The following is a 13,356-nucleotide window of genomic DNA, read 5'->3' on the forward strand; positions in this document are numbered from 1 at the left end:
TGACCACAGTCTACTCATCTTCTGATGGCTGTTTTCAATAGGATAACACACCATGACACAAAACTCAAATGGCCTTAACAGATTTCAATCCATTAGAGCATCTTTGGGGTGTGGTGGATCGGGAGATTCACATCATAGATGTGCAGCCAACAAATCTGCAGCATACGATGCTGTCATGTAAGTATGGACCTTTGAGGAATGTTTCCAGCACCTTGTCTACACCACAAAGAATTAAGGCAGTTCTGAACAGGACAAAGGGGGTCCAACCTAGTACCTAATAAAGTGGTTGGTTTATAGGACTCACTAGTTCTTTCACACAGGTTGTTGTTAAGTGAGCTACTTAACAATCCATTGCTTTCATATTTACATTTCAGACTTTCTGGTAGTTGTTCCATTGAAATTTAAGAAATCCTCGTCCTTTGGTAGAGGAAGAGCTGCTGCATGAGTGAGATGTCTGAAGAATATTATGCTCAACAGGCACTCCCAACGGACAACAAAATACATATGCTATCTAGTATCTTTTATTTTTCTTCTGACAATGGATAGCAGGACACAGTACAACTGTCTAGCTCAACTACTACACAGTGGATGAAATGGTAAAACTTTTGAGCTGCGCTACAAAACAACTGATTCACTACAGTGAGCGGATGATTTGAATAAAGGCAAGGTGTATTTCATACCCCCCATTAATGCTAGAGTATCTAAAGCAGTCAAAATGTCTGCTGTGAACTCATGCATTGAGCCAACACTGTCTGCAAACAAAAACACTGAAAACCCACTGAATGCTTTAAAAGGCTAACAAGATGTGCAGACAGGTGATCAGCAAGAACAGGAAAACTTGATGATGGCATCTAGTGGACAGGTGAAGTGAGAGTACTGAAACCACATGCTGTGTCCTAGTTTAGAGACTGGAAGGTCAATTTTTGGGCTGGTAAGTAGCCCACTAAGTCTGTCCCAGTTTGCTAGAATGAATCCAAAACTGGAGAACAAATATGATATTGAGGTCAGTGTCAACACATGGCCTCCAATTTTACTAGGTGTCATTGTTCTTAGATATATTTATAAGGCCAGTGGATGCTGTCAGTGCATCTGCTGTTTATATCTTACGTTTGATTCACATCCAAACAAAAAGGAAACAAAACTGTGCAGAGAGAACAGCATGCTGAGCTCAAGATGTGCAGATTGTCAGGTGACACACCAAGATTTTAATATAGTTTCAAGTATGGATGGTTTCAATCATGCTGGAATAAAAGAGCATGAATGATACTACTACAACAGTAATACTACAGATTATTACTTCAATAAACTGGCCATGACTGCCATTGCTGGATCATTAAGGTTCATGGTTTCACTGAAATAAGTTCAAATGTGCTGATTCAAAAAGCAGAACGTGTGATTTTTTTTTTTTTTTTTACACATCTAATGAGAAACGTTTGTATTAAAAAAGGAACTCCAAGCATAAAAATTTTAAAACCAAGCTCACCATTTATTAAAGACATGAGCTATAATGCTTTGTTGTTGTTGTTGTTACTGTTGTTTGCATTCAAGCAGCATTTCCAGTGAATCGGAAAGACTGATGCCCTGTCAAACCAAACTCCAAAGAGAGATAACTATAATCTTATGCTTCTTCTCCCACACTCAACACTCTGTTGCAGGTAACACCTGAAAAATCACCCCTATTAATATACATGCACATTTTCTGAAGTCCATTAATGAGTTGCTTTTCATCTGGGAATACCCTGCATAGCTCTCAAATGCCAGATATCTATAGGGTAGAATTTTACCTCTCAAGCTGAAGTGGTGGTTATTTTTGAAGATGAATTTCCTCTCGGAGAGCTTGCCAAACGCGAGGTGATAAATCTTATCGTCTAAGCCCTGATAAAAGTGAAGTCTGGGTCAGAGTTAAAACTCCCTGAAAGGCTCCCTATTCACTATAGTATGGCCTTTTTGACAGAATAGTTATGAGTAATAATAGTTTTGCTTTTGATGGTGAAAGTTGGAGTAGAACTCACTCTTTGAGTATCGGTGCTGTTATTTGATTTTTTTTTTTTTTTTTTTTTTTAAAGAAATATTGATGCATGAGCTGACATATTTATAAGTGAGAGTGGAGTGTAAAGTGCAGAAAGAACCAACAGTCTTTTGCTGTGTTCTCACACATCCAAGCTGTTTTTGCTCACAATGAATTCCATATGTGATCCAGCCAATACAGTAAAAAGGTCCTGGAATGTAAACTTTATTTTGCAAAGAAGATAAATGAACATAGTAATAAGCAAAGGGAGATGAAGGCGAATAGATGCAGTAGAGAGGGGTCAAATGTCATGGAAATAAACATTTCCCTTGTTTGGATTGTTTTGTGTTGTTTTCGCTGTGGGACATTGGTCTATTTCCTCAGAGTAACGTTTCATTACTCCTGCATTTTTTCCCCTGCCCTTATTTTGATGCCACAGTGGAATTGTGACAATCTCCATTACGTGTGAGTGACTGCTATCACTTGCAGCTGTTCCCCCTTCAGCCATCACCTTCAGTCAGCTTCTTGCTTTGAGTTATTACTTCCTGCTTTACTTAGAATTACTGAATTTTACTTCACTGTCTATATAGCTGCAGTTTTTATGCCACTACAGTAAAAAGCACCAGCTTGGGAGTGCTGACCACAAATCCTTGCTAAAAACGTTTGTTGTCTGGGAATGAGATAAAAGGCAGAATGGAAAAGAAAATGACTGCACATCCTATGGTTGGTTGGTGCTGGAAAGGTTGCAGGCCTGTGAGAACTCAATGGTTGTACATGGGTGACCCAAGTGGCTTTGTGCCCCTCGGGGCATGATGGGTGAATGCTTGAGTAACTATTCCACAATCTTGCATTAGAATGATTAAAATAACACATAACCTCCCTGTCAGACTTGACTGCCCATGCACAGGATGATAAATGAGTTTATGAAGCAGATGCATGACATCCAAATCTCTTATGGGTGATTGTCTTGGGGAATGAGTGTGTGGCCTCATTAGGGCTGTGTTCAGCTCTTGGCCACAGAGACTAAGGTCAAGGGTGGAACACCCCTCTTTCACCCTTCCCACAACTGCCTCCACTTCCTGTCTGAACAGCACTATCTTCTTCATAATCCACAATTTCTCATTCAGGTGGATGTTTTATATAGAGAACATTAATTATTAACGGGAATGTTCTGACACAAAATGTTCTTTGTGTCACATACTGAAGTCTTTATCTCAAAGACAGGGTAATTCATTTTGCTATGAAATGGTTGTTTTACTATTGATGGACGCTGTTCACAAAGCAATGACTTTTAAATCTCAAAAAACCTACATTTTATTCACAATAGAAAATAGAAAACATATCACATGTTTAAATTGAGACATTTTATAATTTCATGTAAAACAGTTCATATTACATTTGATGGCAGTAGCATGTTTCAAAAAAAAAAGTTGGGGTGGTGTTAAGTGGTAGTAAAGAGAAACAGCTGGAGGAACATTTTGCAACTGATTATGTTAACTGGCAACAAGTCAGCGACATGAAATTTGAAATTATTTTTGGAAAACGTGGACCCTGCGTCCTTTGGATGAAAGAGGAGGGGGGCCATCTCGCATGGTTCAAAAGCCTGCATCTTTGATGGAGGTGCATTAGTGCCTATGGACTTGGCAGCTTGCACATCTAAAAAGGCACCACCAACACTGAAAGGTATATACAGGTTTTAGAGCAACATGTGCTCTCGTCCAAATGGTGTTTTATTTTTTTCATAGAAGGCCTTGCATATTTTTGCGAGCCAATGCTGAACCAAATACTGTAGCTATTCCAGCAGCATGGCTTCATAGTAGAAGAGTCCATGTGGTAAACTGGCCTGCCTGTAGTCCAGACCTTTCACCAACTGAAAACATTTGGCCCACCATGAAAATAAAAATTCAACAAAGTAGACCCAGGACAGCTGAGCAGCTAGACTATATCAGACATAAACGGGACACAATCCTTTCCCAGAAGTCCAGCAGCTGGTGTCATCGGTTCCCAGACGTTAAGAGACTGTTGTGAACCAGTTTGTCTCTCTCTCCCATACCTGTCTCGTGTTTTGGCTGGGAAACTACCGTATTTTACCCTTCTGTCCCGCTGTCCTCCCGTTCTAGTATTTTCCTGTAATTTCCCATATAATAATATAATAATTTTTAAAAAAGCATTCCTGTGCCTCTCCAAACTGAATTCTGTCACTAGAACTGCCACCCAGGCTACTGCAGGCGCCAGTTCTCGCGAGGTTAGTGCCGACAGTAGGAACAAACCCGGAACAACAACCGGACCTCGGTTGGGCTGGTGGAACGTTTCGCAGCTGGCAGCGGAAAATTTCCCTTATTTTTAAATACAAAACTTGACAGGTATGCTCTCTCCCCTCAGCCAAAACTGGCCAGGGCAGGTGACTGCCCCTCCCTGAGCCTGGTCCAGCCAGAGGTTTCTTCCTGTTAAAAGGGAGTTTTTCTTTCCCACTGTTGCAAAGTGCTTGCTTATAGGGGGTCATTTTGACTGTTGGGTTTTCTCTGACATTATAGATTCTTTACCTTACAATATAAAGTGCCTTGAGGCGACTGTTTGTTGTGACTTGGCGCTATATAAATAAAATTAAAATTGAATTGAAAGAAAGAGGAGATGGTACACAGGATGCTACACAGTGGCACACATGGCGCTGATTTTCAAATCACTGCAGTCTGTTTTTGTTTACATTTTGCACAGAATTTTTGAAATTGGTGTTATAATAATCTGAATTGTGAACCTTCAGTATTTTGTTTCTTGGGCAGAAGAAAAAGTTGATGGAAGAAAACCACTGATGTCTTATTACATAAACTTATGATTAATGTGTTGGCAACAATTCCCAAACTACCCAGCAACCATGGTACAACATTACTAATCATTTGGAGTCAAGTTTCTAACCATTTGATGAATCAAAGCAAAGTTTTTACTCACCTCCTAGGTCTGTTTTGGTATCATCTCCTTGGGGAAGTATTTGTCTCTTTAGCTGCTAAATGCTAATCTGTTTTCACCCATCCACAACTAGTTTAGGTTTGTCTGATGTTTCCTGTTGAAACAGTATCATACAAGGCGGATCCTCCTGTGTGCTTGTGAAAACTGTAGAATCACATGATGGTAATTTCCTTTTTGAGATCTTTCTCACATTATAATTAAAATATTGATACATTTTTTTAAATGCTTTAAGGAACTTTCATTCATTTCTTATTCTCTTTTAAAGCCCTGAAATATCAAATAAAATATTATGGGCATGGCAATGTGATTTTCATCCTTTTAGAGACCGGAGTAAAAGCATGTTATCCTCTTCTTACCGTAGCTTAGAAAGTGAAAATCTGCTGTCTCTGATATCCTGTCTCTGATAGGATTAGGAGAGCTGAGAGGCTGCACTGGAGCATCAGAGGCACAGGGCCGTCGCATGCATGTGTTCTTTAGAAGGGTGTGTTTGACATACTTGAATCCAAGGAGAGTCTTTCATGATGACCACACACAATATAGCACACAAATCTGTCCGTTGAGCAAATGCAGCTTTGGAGAGTTACTTGTGCTCATGTGTTACCACTTCTGGAGAAGTAAGTAATTCAAGAATTAAACAGAATCAATACAGTCACAGAAGTTCTTAAAATTACTTTTATTACCCACTTCATGAGCTCAACTTATTTGATGTCTTGCTGATGGGAAACCTTCAGCTGAAGTGGTTTCCTTCATTGTTATGGTTCTTTTATCATCTTTTCATCATCATTTAATTAGCCATCTTACCAATATGAAACCAGTTTTCCTGCTGCCCTCAGCATGAGCTCAGGTGCACTGTTTGGAGACATGTTTTTTAAACCTTCTGAGCTACATAAGAATCATAAGTCCAGGTCTGATAGATAAAATCACCTCCTGCTGTAGAGTGTTAAATTATCTGCTGGTGTCCCATCCATGGTTAGGGGAAAAGAAAAAAAAAAGAATCATGCAGACTCTTAATCATCAGCATTTACAGCCACCCCGCATATTCATTTAGACTAGGGGAAGAACAGAGTACGCACTTAAGTGTTGTTGCTGTCAGTGGAGAAAAACAGTGGAGCTGAGCCCTCCTGCTTGAGAAAATTACACAGACTTTGTTTTTATGCCAGTGAAGCTCTTTATAGTTACTCTCATTCTCATTATTTCTAATATTCATCCTCCCTTTGCTACAAACTTTAGTTAGGAGAGCATTATTGCTGCAGGTGTCACTACCAACATTGTTTCAACTTAGAAAATACAGCGGGAAGCAACCACTACCAGCAGTTCATACTTTGATAAAAACAAGCTTTGAAAAAAAAAAGCTTTCATGTATGCTTTTATGAATGTGGAGGGTTGGTAAAAAATATCATATATATATATATATATATATATATATATATATATATATATATATATACAGTCATTTTCTAAAGAATCAAAGGACAGGAAGGTTGCTGTGTTTTTAATTAGCAGTGGATTACTGTAAGTGTTGTTAAAAAGTGAACTAATAATATTCAGAGTTCATTGCCCCTCTTGTGTGACAGTGGCATACCTCTGCATAACTGCAAGAGCAGTCAGTTTCCTGTCTTGAAGATCAAAGATCCCATGTAGGCTATCACAAGTCACAGGTGTCCTCTTAAAGCTTTAGTTATTCTGCCTGTAAGTGTGAAATGGACAAATGCTTGGCAGAGAGCTGAAGGTGTGTTTGTATTATGTGTGTTTACTGGTGATGATAGAAATAGATAATAATCAGTTGGCAGAGATGCACCCTGGTCCAGCAGAATGTATAATCAGCCCGAGTAATCTGCCTCGGCGCAGGAGCGAGGGAAGCACTAGAGCGTGTTAACAACAGTCCAGATTGTGAGTGAAACGCAGGAGAGATTTCCCCAAATGAAGCAGCTGCACAAATGTTTTGTTTGAGTTTAAATATTGTCTGAGGATAAAAAAGATTTAATCTCCCAGGAATCGTGTGCAATTTATGAGATACCGTGTATGGATGGATGCAAGATCTCCCACTCGCTGATGTATAAAGTCACCTAACAGCAATACAGTATTCAGGGGGCCTTGTTGTCCACTTTATATCTGGGTTGTACTAAATTTTAGACCTTCCATGGTTTGGAGGAATTCATCAATATAAACTCGCGGAGGTGCAAATGTCCCTGTACAGTAGGTAGTGATGTGGAGGGAATTACTGAGGTACCATTTTCTATTACAGCTGCGTAATAATATGATAATAGTGGTGTAATAAGGTAGAATAAAACAGTAATAATATAGAAATAACAAGTTATTACCACTCAGGTACCAAAGTAATATCCAATTAATAACCAACTAATATCTTATATTAACTATATTTATACCTGAGTAATATTACACTGAAATTTATGTAAGTGAGTAATAAGGGGCCAAAAACTCTAGCGGTAATAATGCGCAAACTCACATATGGCTGTGGGGAAAAAAAAACAATTAGTAATAGTATAGTAATATTTTGCTACCAGTATGATAATCTGCTAGCAATAAAATGGTAATATATATATCCATTTTATTTTTTAATATAATGACTTTATTACTGTACTATTACTAAACTTGCCTTTTCCTTATTATTACCTTCTTGTTCCACCTTATTACCCCATTTTTACCTCATTATTCCTGAGCTGTAATTATAAGTGTTACAAAGCATTTAAATCAGAAATATTTTTAAAACAAATACTTTCATTAATGGAGGAAAAGTGATTTTTCAGTTCTCTACTAAAATGGTTATCCTTTACTTTTTAGAACTATTTTTATACCTAATGCTGGATAACAAATAATAAGGCAGGTAGCAGAGGAGAGATAACTCAGATTAAATGTTTGAGTTGGGTCTCTGGGGGCTAAAATTTTTTCCAGGACACTCCAAGTCATTAGTCACCCCTCAGAAATGTGTTTTTCTTTATGAGAACATGCAACTGGAGTCACAGCCACTGAGCATGATGTAAATGTTCGGTCCAAATGAGAGACATTGTTTCGTTTATGACTAATTATGTGGTGTACATATTTCTCTTTGTTTATACACATTCTTTATTTGTTGAGCATTAAAGGGATAAAGGAGACAATGAATCATGAGACATTTTTAAAACCAGTCATCCATTCCACTTTCTTAAACTTCTATGCACCGTATTGTTATGCAAACATTATTCAAATTGGACTAAATTGTGTCATTTGAGGATAATTCATGCAGATTTAGCTACAGAGTTTCCACAGCAGCAGGACAGTGTTTGCAGGACTGACTCAATCTAAACAGTGCCCATGTTCACCACAGTGAAGCAAAATGTAGAATATCATCCTAATTTCCAAGTTCTCTGGAATTTTTTTTTTTATATCTTCATATTATATGTAATAACTACCCTTGTTTTCATAGCAAATGTTTTAAAAATGGAATATGAAGTCACTGGTATTCATTTAGTAGAGACAAACGCAGTAACTCGACTGTCATCTTCAAATTAGTACTGCACTTGTGTGATTTGCTATGTGACTTGACTACTCAAGTCACATAGTGGTTGCGTTAAACAGGTCGATATATTAGAATACCCTGGAGACAGTGAGCTCAGTTCCACCCTCGCTCAGACATGACACCAGCTGATTTATACTAATGACAAACTGGGTCTCCTTCTCTGGATACACAGCTTCCTGGGACTGAGTCGAGATTTGGCCTCACTTGCCTCCAATCCTTATCTTGTTAGAGACAATTGAAAAAAGCAATTACCTGCAGATGCTCGGCTGTGTGATAAACAAGGTAATGTAGCAGAGGACAAGAAGCGACAGCTCCCTTCTCCACTTTCTCCCTTTTCCTAAGAGGCTCCTTTTTTTTTCTCCGTGCTGCACCTATCTTGAAATATTCATAACCATCTCTTCTCTGACTATTATGACTGCAAATAGCCTTGCAAAAACTTCTGACTATAAAAAAAACCCCTCTAAATCTTTACTCTACCCCCCACTATATATATATATATATAAACAATCCACATCAGGAAATGTTTTGGCACTGTCCAGTTGTTCTGTTGCTCTCGTTAATTTTTTTTAAAGAGAGTTTAGGAGGTTGAGGGTCACTGCAGCTGTGCTTCCCTTCCTGAACTATTCGCCAGCTTTGTTTACATTCTGTTGTGCAGACTGTTGACCTGCAAAATCAGCAAAACACAAAAAGCGGCAGCTTGGTTCTGAATAAAAATGCTGTTATCAGAGCATTTATCTGATGACCGGTGAAGGACTGTGAGAATTCTGTATGTTTTGCTTCATCATACTTCCCTTGCTCGTCACCAAATGAAAATAACAACTCCTTAATTTAATATTGTAATCACTCTGTATCAAAAGATTTAACAGAGCTGTGCTGATGTTTGAAGAGACTTGCCTGGAGGAACTACACATGAAAGCAGCAGAAAATACTGCAGCTAATTAAAAGTATTGTGCTCCATTCCTGCTGCAGTGGAGCAGCTGATTACAAAGACAATTGAATTGGGAAGTGTCATTTAACAAGGGAGTAAGATGTCTTGTCAGCTGTGAATCAGTTTACTATCAGAAAGTAAATTACATACGAGTGTTTATGTAACTCTTTCATCCTGGGGTAATGAAAGATGAGTTTGTAACTTTATCCTCTGGGGAAATTAGGTTACATGTAACATGTGTACACCAACATCCCATTAAGTCACAGATAAATAAGCATCAGTCCCATCCTGCTAAACGCGATGAGGATACAGAGCTAATTACACCGACTCTTATGAGTGCAACTTGACCCAGGCGTTTAATTTCTTTCAAGAGTTTGTGAATCCCTTTGAGATAAAGTTTCCTCACACTAACAACACTTCTCTCAGACTTTCCAATTCCGTTCATAAATAAAACGGCGTTTCACATTAAGGGGAAAGAAAATATGCAGCCACCTTCGCTCTTGCTTCTCCTGACAATATTTTAACAATACCCTCATGAATGTGAGCAGCTTCACAAAAACTGCTTTCTTTTTTTTTCTCTTCTTTTTCAGCATGACATCCCTCAGACAGGATGATTATCTTTGGCAAGGGGCCAGTGAGCAGTAGGAGTGCTTTGAAGACATTCCTAAGAGGATATAAATAGTGTATTTATCCTCAGCAAACCCGTAAAGCACAGTCCTTCATGATATATTCAACATTTGACATACACGTTGTATCCCACATGCATCATGAACCGGCCACAGTCTGATGCTGTATGGAAGTTCAAATATAGACATCCATTTACCCACAACACTCCCTTCTTATGTATGTGAGTTGTAGCAATGTCTTTATCATAAATTATTTTTTCCTCCAAAGCAGACTGAAGAATTGTCCCTTGTGAATTATTTCTTCTGCAGATTTTTCACTATATGATGAAAGTTGTAATCTAACAGCTTTATAAAGCAGGGGATCACAGTGTAAGGCCTGACTTACTGACATTATACTCTCTTTTTTTAACCAAAGAGATTTCACGGTGGATTAATGCCCACCAGTCCTGAGATATTATCGTATAGGAAGCAGGTAATGGGACTGTTTCTATTGTTGTTATTTTGAGAGCATCCTTCTTCTGACATATTCAGGAATGTGTCAAATCCACTAAATCCTCCAGGAAGCTTTTGACTAAAATTAATATAAAAATAATAATTTGGCACCAGAATCACAGAGATATCTGTGTGACAGCATAGCCCACACCAAGACCATGTTTAATAGGAGAGCTACCACATTTAAAAATATTTAATGACAAAATGTTTACTAGTTGCGAGGAAATTAAATATAGAGATATGTGAAATAAATTCTGCAAATGCAGGCCTTAGCTCGGCCATTGCTCTGGTCTGAGGTGGTGTGATATCATGGTGGAGGTGTGAGATTAGACTCTTACATAAGTTTAGGGGTTCACTGATAAGAAATAGCTGATTGCTTTGCTTTAGCTTTAACTGCAGAAAGCACAAAAAGCTATATGAATTATCTGAAATAATGCCAAACATTTTGTCCATGCAGCATTCAGCACTTGCTGACATTTTTTTCTTTTCCCTTTACAACACAAAACATCAAAACGTGTTGGCCTGTTTATCCCCATGCTTATAGATGTTGGAGATTAATCTTCTATTTATCTCAGCCCCCACAGTGACCAGCTGCCAGCACTGGAATCCAGCAACATGCATGACCATCATTTAAACTTACCCTGAAATATGTGAGCTTGCTGCAGGAGTGGTCGAGTATATATGATGATTTATTTCAATTATAGACAATTTAATGTGTACACAACACTGCTGGGTATTTTGTCAATATGCTAAAAATTACATTAAAATGATGACGTAGCAGAATAGTCAGCCAGGAGCAATAAGTTATAATACTACAATTTCTTCCCAGTGCTTTTGGGAGGCAAAAACGATTTTGCAACCCTTTATGTGCGTTTTGAAGTTCTGCATATGATTTTCTTAAAAGCTTTTCTGAAATCCCTGTTGAAAATGGTGTATATTATAGGATTCACGGAACTGTTGCAGTAGCCAATCCAAAAGAAAAGGTTGAAAAGTGCGGCAGGGATGTAGCAGCTGTCTCTGCAGATAGCATGCAGGCTGTAAGTAAAGAAGAAGGGGAACCAGCAGAGCACAAATACCCCCATCACTACCGCCAATACGAAGGTGAACCGCTTCTCCCTCATCTGGGCCACTTTGGTCTTGTTGGCTGCAGCCAGCTGTTGTCGCCCAGCTGGGTTCTTCTGCTCGGGGTAGAGCTGTAACGCCCGGGCCGATGCCCAGGACAGGCGGCAGCTCTGGGGCGGGCAGCTGTCCGATCCCTCCACTTTTCTCCGCTTGGTGAAGCGATGGTGGCGCGGTTTAGTATCCGATGCACAGCAGCTCTCCTCCAGGTCGATGTCATCCAGCTCCCCTTGCTTTTGCGGATGGCTGCCGGAGCTTTGACTGCTAGGGCTCTCCAATTCGAACCGGTCTTTCCTGACAAAACAGGTCTCTGACTGAGAGGGCTGCCTCTCCAGGCCATTCTTGGCCACGAATACGGTGGAGGAGCGCTGCTTGGCAACTTTATAAATCTTACAGTATACGAGAATCATGATGAGACCCGGAGCGAAGAAGGATACCAGGCAGGATGAGAGGATGTACCAGGTTTCATCATTCAGCAGGCACTCCCGTTCATCATGTTTGGTCATGAGGAGAGGAGGAAAGGAGATGATAGCAGAAATTATCCACACCACAGCAATCATGGACTTGATGCGCTTAGGCGTCCGTTTCAGGTTGTAGCTGACCGCCTTTGTTACTGACCAGTAGCGGTCCAGGCTGATGGCGCACAGGTGCACGATGGATGAGGTGCAAAACAACACATCCAAAGCCAGATAGAAGGCGCACCAAGTACTTCCAAAGTACCAGTAGCCCATTACCTCATTGACGAGGGAGAAGGGGATGACTAGCGTGGCCACCAGAATGTCCGCTGATGCGAGGGAGACCAGAAAAAGGTTCTGAGGTGCACGGAGAGCTCGGCTAGTAAGAATCGCTACAATCACCAACACATTACCAACAATGGTCACCGAAATGATCACAGTAACCACCAGGATGATGAGCGCAGTGGCTGCCTCTGTGTGTGGCAAGGCGAATGGTGCGTCGGTGGTGTTTTCATCGTTGGAAACATTTTCCATCAAGAGACTTAGCTGGGTTAAATCCATTCTGTCTGCAAACTGTCCGTTTGTATCATCTTTGTTATTTTACCCTGTTCGTTTACGAAACATCTAAGGCTGGGCGCTCCAAGCTGCGCTGCTAAAGCGTGGAGATAAGCTGCGCGTAAAGCTCCGGGCCACTATCGAGTGCAGCCTACATAAGACATGGGGGCTGCAGAACTGATCTTCTGAATCAGCAAACTCTTCAAATAATTCTGACACGCACATCAAGTTCCGAATGTGTGAGAAAAATGCGAGAGGAGCAGAGTTCACAATCCACAGAGACTCCACGAATACACTCGCTCCAGCGGCGTCCATGTCATGCGTAATGCTGCTTGCGTTTTGGTAGACTGCTTCTCTATGGAGACGAGAGGGAGATGCACACTGTGTGGAATAAATGTCCACACAGGAGCGAGGTGACATCACTGAACCAGCCCATTTCTAAACTTAAAGGAGAGAGAGAGAGAGAGAGAGAGAGAGAGAGAGAGAGAGAGAGAGAGAGAGAGAGAGAGAGAGAGAGAGAGAGAGAGAGAGAGAGAGAGATGGAATTGAGATTTCTTGTTGTGTTTGATTTCATGCACTTGCACTTCAGGTTTATTTTTCTTTTGATGTTTCTTTTCCCGGTTTTATATATTTTAACAAAGCGCTAGCATTCAGTTATTGTACAGCAAAATGTACAACTGTAAGTTTTACCT

The 13,356-nt window shown here is 39.9% G+C and overlaps 1 protein-coding gene across 1 annotated transcript; it reads right to left on the reverse strand.

Moving 5' to 3' along the window:
- Positions 1-11,254: 11,254 nt before the first annotated feature.
- adra2db (adrenergic, alpha-2D-, receptor b) lies at positions 11,255-13,032 on the reverse strand. Its single transcript, XM_030739523.1, has one exon. The coding sequence runs from the start codon at positions 12,668-12,670 to the stop codon at positions 11,399-11,401; it is 1,272 nt and encodes a 423-aa protein (XP_030595383.1). The 5' UTR covers positions 12,671-13,032; the 3' UTR covers positions 11,255-11,398.
- Positions 13,033-13,356: the final 324 nt, after the last annotated feature.

Source organism: Archocentrus centrarchus, chromosome 10 (genome assembly GCF_007364275.1).
Source record: "Archocentrus centrarchus isolate MPI-CPG fArcCen1 chromosome 10, fArcCen1, whole genome shotgun sequence".
Classification (NCBI taxonomy): domain Eukaryota; kingdom Metazoa; phylum Chordata; class Actinopteri; order Cichliformes; family Cichlidae; genus Archocentrus; species Archocentrus centrarchus.